This window comes from Tupaia chinensis, unplaced genomic scaffold, assembly GCF_000334495.1.
Source record: "Tupaia chinensis unplaced genomic scaffold, TupChi_1.0 Scaffold000081_1, whole genome shotgun sequence".
In the NCBI taxonomy this organism is placed as follows: domain Eukaryota; kingdom Metazoa; phylum Chordata; class Mammalia; order Scandentia; family Tupaiidae; genus Tupaia; species Tupaia belangeri.
Genome location: NW_006159542.1, coordinates 146,776 through 157,504, shown reverse-complemented (window position 1 = coordinate 157,504; position 10,729 = coordinate 146,776). Strand labels below are relative to the sequence as shown.

At 38.3% G+C, this 10,729-nt stretch overlaps 1 protein-coding gene across 2 annotated transcripts in view; it reads left to right on the top strand.

Moving 5' to 3' along the window:
* The window catches only part of TMEM245 (transmembrane protein 245), a 112,760-nt gene that overhangs the window by 48,807 nt on the left and 53,224 nt on the right, over positions 1-10,729 (top strand). For both annotated transcript variants that reach the window (XM_027769377.1, XM_006142706.3), the window contains exons 7-8: positions 2,893-2,997; positions 6,653-6,735. In XM_027769377.1, coding sequence (XP_027625178.1) covers positions 2,893-2,997; positions 6,653-6,735 — 188 coding nt within the window. The remainder of the gene's footprint in view (positions 1-2,892; positions 2,998-6,652; positions 6,736-10,729) is intronic.

Genomic DNA, 10,729 nt, shown 5'->3' with positions numbered 1-10,729 from the left:
TCATAATCTTCCCTTGACTTATTCTGTCTCCCTTTATTTAATGTGTCTCTCCCCCTCTCTGTCCTACTCTTTTCTCTCTTACTGTCTTGCTGCTTACCCTGTTTTTAGCTTCTCTTTGCCTTTGCAGTGTGAATGGGAAAGGAAAAACAAAACTAACTTATATATTGAGGCTTTTAAATGACTTTACTAATTTTAGATTTTAAATAAAATGTCTACCCCGAACAGATATCCGTTGGATATACATTTTTATTTAGATGACTCTAAGCGTGTATTTTTTCTAACCCTTGGGTATATAGCTTGTGATAGGAAACTTCTACCTTAGCTTAGAATATAAAGTTTGATTTTTGTAGAGTTAATGTACATCATATGTTTGTGAATATTACCATGTTGTATATGTTAAAAATACTGAAGCACTAAGATAGATATTCATACCTTATAAATAGCACATCATTTACGTTTAAAAATACATTTCAGGATATGACTTTTAAAAAAAAAAAAGATCGAGACTCCTTTGCTATTTTTCAGAAATAGTGATTTGTAGGGCCAGCCCCTAGCCTAGTAGTTAGAGAGGCCAGATCTCACATGTCTGACCACAGTTTTAGTTCCAGCCCTAGTGGCTTGAGATGTGCTTGCACGTGTGTGCCCCAAATACCAATAGGATAGAGAAATGAAGGACAAGGATTGAGCGTAACCATGCCCCATTGGGTGGTGCTCTTTCCCGCTCTCTCTGTCTCTCTGGCAAGCACAGGCATCCTGTGGCAACTTAAAAAAGAACTTGTAATTTTTGGATATAAACCTGGTTCTAATTAAGAACTTATGCTTGTGGGGAACCAGCAGTTGGCGTAATGGCTATGTCGCTGGATTCCCATGTAGCCGACCGCGGTTTGCGTCCCAGACCCGGTGGCTTAAAACTCAAGCCGGGCATGTGTGCATACGTGCTCAAGATCCCGAGAAGAGAATGGAGGAGAAGGGATTGCGGCGTAACCATCCCCCCTGGGGGGTGATTTCTCGCTTTCTGTCTCTATGTCTCTCTCTGTCTGTCTGGCGAGTGCACGCGCCCTATAGCGAAAATCTCTCCAAATAAAAAAAAAATTAAAAAAAAGAACTTATGCTTGCTTATTCAAGTATGTTGACTGCTCACTGCGTGCAGTGTGGATGTCTATATAGAAGTGATAGGACACCAGCTTTTCCTCAGGAAGCGATCCCAGTGTTAGTTTGATTCAGTTGGCTCCGATTGTGGAACTTTCAGTTTTCTTTGATTTTTGAACTTACCTTCAAAATATGACACCTGACCTTCCATATCTTAGAAACCTGTTTTTCCTTTTTTTTAAATCTCCGCATTGTCTTAGATGCTTTGGTAGCATGCAGTTGAAAATTAACTCTTCTGTTTACAGCTATAAATGTCAAGATTTAAAGATTAACTTTGTATCTCTGAGTTTACTATAGCACTGCTCTTAGTAACTGTGTCCATGACTAAAGACATCATGGGGGGATGCAAGCTTATAAGCATTGAGTGAAAAAGAAATATTTAAAAAACAGTTTTGTCTTTTTAACCAGTAGTCTTAGCTATGGATGCTTTACTGTTTAGAGAGCATGATTCAGATTTGAATGAAGAATGATGCATTTAGGCATAGCAGCAGCAGCAGAGTGTGCCGCTCGAGGCTGCTTCTTGGCAGCCTGAGTCACATGAGAAGCTTGGGTTCGATTCCTAACCTCCCTACAAACTGGGTGCAGTGGTGCCTGCTTGTGATCTCACCAACAGGAGAGGCCGACGCAGGAGAATTGCCTAAAAAAAAAAAAAAAAGGAAAAATTTAGTAGTGCTATATCATGCTGGTGTTGAGGGGTGCAGTGCGGTATTTCAGCAGTTGTTAATCTAATTAAATGTCGTTTTGAAATGTTACATGGGAGTTTAGACATTGTAGAACTATCAGAATTTTTGCACATTCTAAAACCAAAATTGTTTGAAATTTTAGAGTTATTTGTGATTGTGGAAAATGAGGGACGTTATAATCAATATAGGATATCAGATAAAATTTGGAGAGTGCAAACATTTTAATAATTAAGGGACAGTGTATGGTATGATTATTTTTAATTTACATTAATTACATCAAAGATTATGCTTACGAAAGAATGGAAACGAAGGATATCAGATTTTAAAAAGCATTTCACTATGAAATATATCAAATATAAAAAGATGAAAGAATAGCTATTTGCCTCCCACCCGGTTTGATAAAACTACCTGTATCATGAAGCCCATGCCTTGTCCCTCCTCGTTCATCACCACTTCCTACCCTTTGGCTCGCAAAATAACTGTTATTCTGAACTGGCTATTTATCATTGCTTTAACATGAAATTTTTATTGTTACTGCTTCTGTAATGCTGAGTAACTTAAAGGGAAAAATATTCTGAATGTAATTCTTATTTTGATTTGCTCCTGTTTCATCTGTATAATTTAGAACATTCCTGTTTTCTTATGTCATCTTTATTTGCTGATGGACAGTATCACTTGATGAGATTTTTAGATTAGTTTGGGGGTTATCTTTTTTTTTTTTTTTTTGGGGGGGGTTATCATTTTTGAAATATTTAGCTGGTTATAAATTATAACTTGAAATGTAGATATACTACAGTATGAGAATTTGAACATAGATAAGAGGTTATGTTAAAATTGGCTCCTGTTTTTAGATAGGACAGAAATAAACTCTTCATATAATAATAGCAATTAATGCTTAATTTTCTAAAGTCGCTTACAGCTTTTATTGCTTAATTATTAAACCATAGTTTGCTTTGCAATGTTGAATATCCTACTTTGTCTTCATGATATTTCAATATGTATATGTTTTTACTACGTTGTACTTTAAAGATAAGTAATTTTCTTTTTCATTTCTTTGTAGATGATCATCTGGTTGGAAAAGATGTTAGATAAAATCATTAGCATTTTCATCATATTTTTGTTAGTGATAGGAACCCTTCTGTTAGCCCTACTCCTGACTGCAAAGGTAGAGTATAACACTTACTGTTCTCGTTATTAAATTCTTAATTGTTAGAAATGCTGTATAGATAAGAGGCTAGCAGAAGCAACATGGAAAATGTTACTTAGCTTGTAAATATGTGTAATAGCTAATGGTCTTATGATTCGTGCATTACTGATTTTGCTTCAGATTTGCCTACTATATTTTTTTCGGTCCTCCTTTACATAAGGCATTATTAAAGTTCGTTTCATTTCCTTCATGAGAGGAGGCGTGTACAAGAGACAGAGAGAGACACACACAGGCACCCTTGAAAAGGTCTTATCTTGCTATGATGCCTTTCATCTTGCCCTCCAGCTAGTTAGGATCTTGGGTGTGTGTGCTCTGGCTCTGTGTGTTTCAGGCGGACTTGGGGATCTGAACCTGCGGTTGGCCATGATTTCCAGCATGACACATCATTACTCTAATGTTGCCTGTACCACCCAGACTGAGCCTACATGCATTTTATTTTATCCTCGCCAGAATCCTCAGGGGTAAATGCAGATGGAAAAAATGAGATATTGAAGGACAAGTAGCTTTTTTGTTGTTGTTATTTTTTCTTTTTGCTATTGGATACGTGCATTCACTGGAGAGAGAGAAAGCGAGAAATCACCTCCGGGGGGATAGCCACATTGCAGTCCCTTCTCCTCCATTCTCTCGGGATCTTGGGCACACAAGCACACGTGCCTGGTGTGAGTTTTAAGCCACTGAGTCTGAGACTTGAACCGTGGTTAACTACATGGGAGTCCAGTGACGTAACCATTATGCTATCTGCTGGTCCCTCCTGGCCTTGTGATTTCTAATGAGTACCTGGTTCACTATATCAGAATTTCTTGATTAATTTCTTTCCTTTTTATATCGTTGTTTGTTCTGCTAATACACCACAAGATCTTTATTTCTTGCTTTGTGGGTCCTTCCAGATTATGTTTCCTCTTTCACCTTTCATCTTATCAAAGAAAATCTTCACCTAAAATAGCTAAAATCTTTGCCTAAAATATCTATTGACTTTTGTTTTTGTGTTTTATTTTTGTTACTTTCTGATACATATTTACTTATCTTTTATCTGAACTCTATATTTTAGTGTTTGGTATTTTGTTTTCAAGGATTATGGAGTTTACATGAAATAATGGATGTGAAATTTTTCCTTATATTCCTACAGAGATTATGTTCGTAACTGTTCTTGATACGTAATCTCAAATGAAGCAGTTTGGGAAAGAATTACATTGTTTTTGTCACACGTATATCCACTTGGAAGCCCTGTTCTTAATCGCAGACTCATTACGTTCTCAAACTTACCATTTGCTTGTAACAAGCTGCTCTCTCGGTACTTGTGTTTCGTCTCTGTACAATTCCTACCTATTTCTTTGGCTATTAATTATGGATAGTCTTTTATATACACACACACACACGCACACACTCTCTACAGGCTTGTTTAGAGGCCTTCGTTTTTGTTATGTCTTGCCTACACATGCTTCTGTGGAGTCTTCCAGTTTGGTTGTTAGAGAACCCTTTCATCAGTCTCACTTTCTTCTTTCCTTTTTCAGTCTCTTCCATTCTACTTTCATTTCCTTTCTTTGTCCTTTTTTACACTGTCTTCTTGCTCGCCCATCCCAGTGACATTCATCTTTCAAGGTCTTTTTCTCTGTTTATCTCATCTTCAGTCAGCTTTTACTTTGACCTTTGATAACAAGGATTACAAAAACATTGTTTCTGGCTGGTCTTAGGATTTTTTTTTTTTTTTTTTTTTAATGTAAGGTTTTTTGCCATAGGGTATATGTGTTTACCTGAGAGAGAGAAAGTGAGAAATGAGCTTCCATGGGTGAGGGCCATGCTATTACACAGCTCAAATGTAAGGTCAAAAATTGAGTTCAAGCCCTGTTCGCTTATCTGTTCTTCTCATAGTTCTCTCATTTTAGTAAATGAAACTCCAGTTTTCTACTTCCTCACATGAAAGGCTTCAAGGTCATCCTTAATGCCTCTCTTTGTTTTGTGTTCAAGTCCAGTTTGTCAGACTGGATATTCAAAGCAAGTCTGTACTAAATGATATCTATAACAGATACACTTTAAATTCCATCAAAAAAATGACTAATTTTTACTTAAAGAAGTTTACCATGTAAACTTATAAACAGAAAAGATGTGCAGTGATATTATTAGAAAAAATAGAATTTTAAAATATTACTAGAAAGAATGAATGCACAATAAGGTATAAGAGTATAACTACTATAAAATACTATAATAAAGGTCTAAAATACATGAAATCAAACAGTTACAATTAAAAAAATAGACAAGTTTTTGATAGTTAAGGATTTAATACTACTTTTACAATAATTAAGTTAATAAGTATATAATCAATAAGACTATGTAGGGGACTGGCAGGTGGTATGGCGGTGAAGGTGCTCTACTCCCACATGGCCATCTGTGATTTAAGTCCTGGACCTGGAGGCCCAAAACTCACAACAAATAAAAAATTATTAAAAAATAATGAGACTGTGTAGAGACTTTTTTTTTCTTTTTTGGAGAGGTTTTTGCTATAGGGCATGTGTGCTCACCAAAGAGACAGAGACAGAGAGACAGAAAGCGAGAAATCACCCCCCCCGGGAGGATGGCGACGCTGCAATCTCATCTCCTTTCTGGATCTTGGGCATGTGATCACATGTGCCCAGCATGAGTTTAAGCCACTGGGTCCAGGACTCGAACTGCGGTCCACTACATGGGAGTCCAGCGACATAGCCATTACACCAACTGCTGATTTGGAGAACTTTTAATACATAGTCAAACAATTGACCTAATTGACAAATTAGGAGTTGCATTCCTTTCAAGTAAATACAGAACACTCACCAGGATAAGCGGTATGTTCAATAAATTTTTTTTTTTTGAGAGTTTTTTTCTATAGGGCGCGTGCGCTTGCCAGACAGAGACAGAGAGACAGAAAGTAAGAAATCACCCTACAGGGGGGGATGGCCATGCTGCAATCCCTTTTCCTTCTTTCTCCTCTCGGCATCTTGGGCACGCATGCACATGCGCCCGGTGTGTTTAAGCCACCGGGTCCGGGACTCGAATCGCTGTTGACTACATGGGAGTCCAGCGACATAGCCATTACGCTAACTACTGGTCCCTAGATACTGTTTTTTCTCCCTACTGCCTTATTCTTTGTTTTAATCCCCTTCAGTTTGTTGGTTATTGGGAAGGTAAATTCAGAGATGCAGTTTCATTTTTTTTTTTTTTTTTTTTTTAAACTCCGGAGCCTCCTTCATTTGGTGATTTGTCTTTGTGTCTCAAACTGCATTATAATTTTGTTAATTCACAGAATTAACAGTAGTGTTGGTAGTGCTGAATGACAAAAGCATACACACATACATATGAAAAATATGCTTACGTATATCTGTTAAGTATTTGTACGCGCTGGTTAATGTCTTTTTTAAAAAGTAAATTGTCACGTGCCTTAAAGGCAGAGAGCTATGATGTACTTTTTATTTCCCTTACTGCGTATCATAGGACATTATGTGTGCCAACTGTTTAGTGAGCGATTCTCCATTAATTACAGCTAGGGATAATTATATGACTCTAAAATCATTGTTCTAATAATAGACTAGAAAAATGTTGAATTTTTTTTTAATTGAGATCTTTTTCTTTATCTGTAATCCAGGTTCATCAGGAGAGTGTACACATGATTGAAGTCACAAGTAATTTGATTAATGAAACTCTAGCAAATCATCCTGAGTGGGCCAAGTAAGAATATTGTTTTGAAAAATAGTAGAGAGAGATGATCAAGTTCCAGCATATTTTTGCGGGAAAATGATCTTCATTGATGCATCTACATTGGAAGTTAAAAGATAGGGTTCACCAGAGCTTTGATAAATACCATTTTGGCAGAAGAATGGTGTGTAATACTGAGGAGGGGAGGGGAAAGTGCTTCTGGTTTTAGGAATAATTTATGTTAAAAAGATACCTTATATTTGAGTTGAGATGTGCAGTTGATAGCCTATGTATGATTTGCAAAATACTTCCACCTTTGTTATGTTGTTTCTTCCTCACAGTGACAGGGTAGATGGAAAAGATTGCCCACATTTCATAGATGAGGAAATGGGATCAGAGGTTCAAGGAACCTAAGATAATCATCTCCCAATGGCAGCTTTAGCACTTAAAACTGGGACTCTGGCTAATGGAAGGGGACTTTGCACTATAACATGTGACCCTTGAGCTTTCTTACAGCTGTTGACATAGTCCTATACTGTATTATTTTTGAGAAAGATTGAGTAAGTTATAGCCCAGAGCCAATCCAGCCATCTGGTTTTGTAAATAAAGTTTTATTGGAACATACCTGTGCCCATTCACTGACATATTATTTTTTTCTGGCTGTTTGAGGAACACACAGGCAGACCAAACTGAGTAGTTGTGACAGAGATATGTGTTCTGCAAGGCCTAGAACATTTTTTCTCTGGCCATATACAGAAAGTTTGCCGACCTCGGTATTACAAGGTCTCCTTTTATACTTGTTAAATTTAGCTTCTGTAAGATGGGTTTTACATTTAGAGAACATTTAGCAGAGGTAAGCTGACCACCTAATTGAACTTGGTGGATTGTATGACCTGCTTTTTTGTTGTCACTAATTTAAGCTAGGAAATACTCTACCGGTTTTAGAATTTTATGTTGATAACTTAATTTTCTTCTTTGATGCTACTTTATTCTTTTATATAAAACCTGCTTAGGATGTTACTTGAACTTGACTTAGAATCATATGTGAATATTTAAAAACTTCTTTTAATGCCAGAGGGGATATGCACACGTTACAGAGAGGACATGTGTGCATGTGCACAAGCACATGCAAGTACGCCCAGTGGGACCTGGTTATATTGCAGTCATTTTTCTTCCAATTCTCCATCTCGTCAGGATCCTAGGCACGTGTGCCCAGCTTGTTTTTCAAGCTGCTGGGGCCAGGATTTGAACCTTGGCTGACCATGTGGGATCCAGCTTCTTCTGTGCAGTGCTTAAGCACTGTGCTACAGGGCTGGCCCTTGAGTATTCTTTTAATGGCTTATTTCCAGATATATTTCTACCCACTTATTATCTAGAGTGTACTCACAGTGCCTACCCGCAGTGTTTTCTTGTTAGTTACAAATTTGGTAGCTATACAGTAGAATATTACTCAGCATTAAGTAAAAATGAACTAAGAATATACACACCAATGTGGATGAATCTCAAAGGAAGTATATACTGAGTGAAGTCAGACTAAAAGACTTGTTATGGAATCATTTCTGTTTTATAAAGTTCTAGAAAATGCAAATTTTAGGATTGATAGAAATGCTCATTATCTTGATTAAGATCAGAGAGGAGAAGTGGCATCATCGGATTTTGTTCTAGAACCGTCCTTCCATCTGTATTAGGGCGAGAAGATCAAAGGGGTACAACACTTGAGCCTTTGAAACCAGTTAAAGATTCACAGTAGACCAGATGAAAAGTGTTAAAACCCTGAATTATGGACAGTTGCAGTAGGAGTGAACAGGAAGGACAGAGTTAAAAGGTTTAATGGGATTAGTTGGATATACTTCGCCTGGATGATGCGTTTCCTACCTTTGAAAACTTTGATAATAGTAATAAATGGTTAATTTGCCAAGACAGGACATAGAAAAGCAGATTTGATGGGAGAAGTTAATTCACTCCTTTATCTGAGTTTGAGGTGCCTGTAGTACCTACTACAGATATAAGTGGAGGCCTCCATTAGGCTGTGGGTAGTTCAGGAGCGATATCTGGGTTGAAGTCAAAATACAGGCAGCTTGTGTGTGAGTCCAGGGATTAGGTGGAAGGTCTGGGTTGGACTGAGAGTTTTGGTTAGCATCAGGGTGTATGTAATGGACAGAGAGGAGGCCCAGATGCATATACTTAGATCCTCTTTGGCCTTTAAAGGTGAATGGAAGGTGATGGGTGGCAAAGGAGGAGAACAGGCTATGAGAGAAGTAACAAGAAAAACAAGGGAAGAGAAAATGTTAAGAGAGTAGTAGCAATCAGTTTAAACTGCTTCAGAAAAAACAAGTGAAATTAGCAGCTACAGAGGCAGTCAACTTAATTGGTAGAGCAGAAGTCTGTTAGGTTGTGGTGTGTTGAGAAATTATTGGGAAGTGAGAAAGTGGAGAAAGCAAGAGCAGACTCTTGTCCTTTCCCAACTTTGGTGGGAGTTGAAGGGAAGTATAGAGCTTTTCATTATTTAATTTTAATTTAATTTTTTTTTGAGAGAGAGATTTTTGCTATAGAGCACGTGTGCTTGCCAGAGAGACAGAAAGATAGAAAGCAAGATAGCATCCCCCAGGGGGGATGACCACACCACAATCCTTTCTCCTCCATTCTCCTCTTGGGACTTTGGGTATGCGTGCACATATGCTCAGCGTGAGTTTCAAGCCACTGGGTCTGGGACTCGAACCACAGTCAGCCACATAACCATTACACCATATGATGGTCCCTATTTATTTTTATCTATCTTTTAAGCTGGAGAAATCTTATTTCTATGCTCAGGGAATAGACTGGCAGAAAGGAAGGAATTGAGAATATGAGAGAGGGATAAAATCCTTAGTGCATTTCCGTGGTGATAGCATGAGATTTATCCATGGCACGAACGGGGCATTTGAAGGAAGCAGGTCAGACTGTATATGGATGTAAATTCTGTGAATTTCGTTGAATAGGATGGGGAAAGTGGGGAATTGGAGGGACTATGCCTTAGAGTAAGAAGTGAGGTCCTCCACCCCGTGGCTCTTTGGACATCATACATTTTGAAATGAGAATGGGAAAAAAGGAGGAACCAACATGGACCAGGTAACAGATTTCAGAGAAGAGCTATCTGGGGTCCAGGCAGGTACTAGAGCCGTCCATGGGATGATGGGCCTTCTTGCAGGTACCAGCTTCTAGGGAGACTGATCTCGGCCTTAAAATCCAAAGGACTTCTTTCCTTTGGTAGTCATCTTTTGTAGTGGAAATTAATCCAGAGCCTTTCCTTATTTGAAATACATTTACTCTATTTCTGCTACTGAATTGTAGGCATGCACAAACCGAGTAGCTGTAGATTGCAAACTGGAAGGAATTTTGTTCGCCTGTTTTAGATTTTGAAATAATTACAGATTTGCAAGGAGCCACAAAGGTATGTAGAGAGAAGTCCCATCTATGCTTCCCCTCACCTGCTCCGTATTGTCATCCCGTATAGCGGCAGTACAGCTACAAAACCAAGATGTTGACACTGGTGTCATATACTGGCCTTCTTCAGATTTCTAGTTTTACACGCTGTGTGTGTGTTCTGTGTAATTTTGGCATGCGTATGGCTTCATGTAGGCTCTCAACATTCTCGAGATACTCAACTGTTCGTTCGTTCCATCACAAGGCCCTTGTCTGTCCTTTCATAGTCATGCTTCCCCTCTGTCCCCTCCTTCAGCATCTCCCTTATCCGTGGTAACCACTGATCTGTTCTCCATCTCTCTCATATTTTTTCAAGACTGATACGTGTAAGTGTAACCATGGAGTGTGCAGCCCTTTGAGATTGGCTGTTTGTCACTTAGCCCTAATTCCCTTGAAGTCCACCCATGGTGTTGTGTATTAATAGTTTGCTACTTTTTATTGGTGAATCCATGTAGGAAGGTTTTAAAAAGCTGCCTAGACACGGATGATTCACAGAAGGTCTGATAATTTAGTAGCAAATTAGTAGGGATAGGATGGGAAAGAGGGGGACAGGAAAAGAAATAAT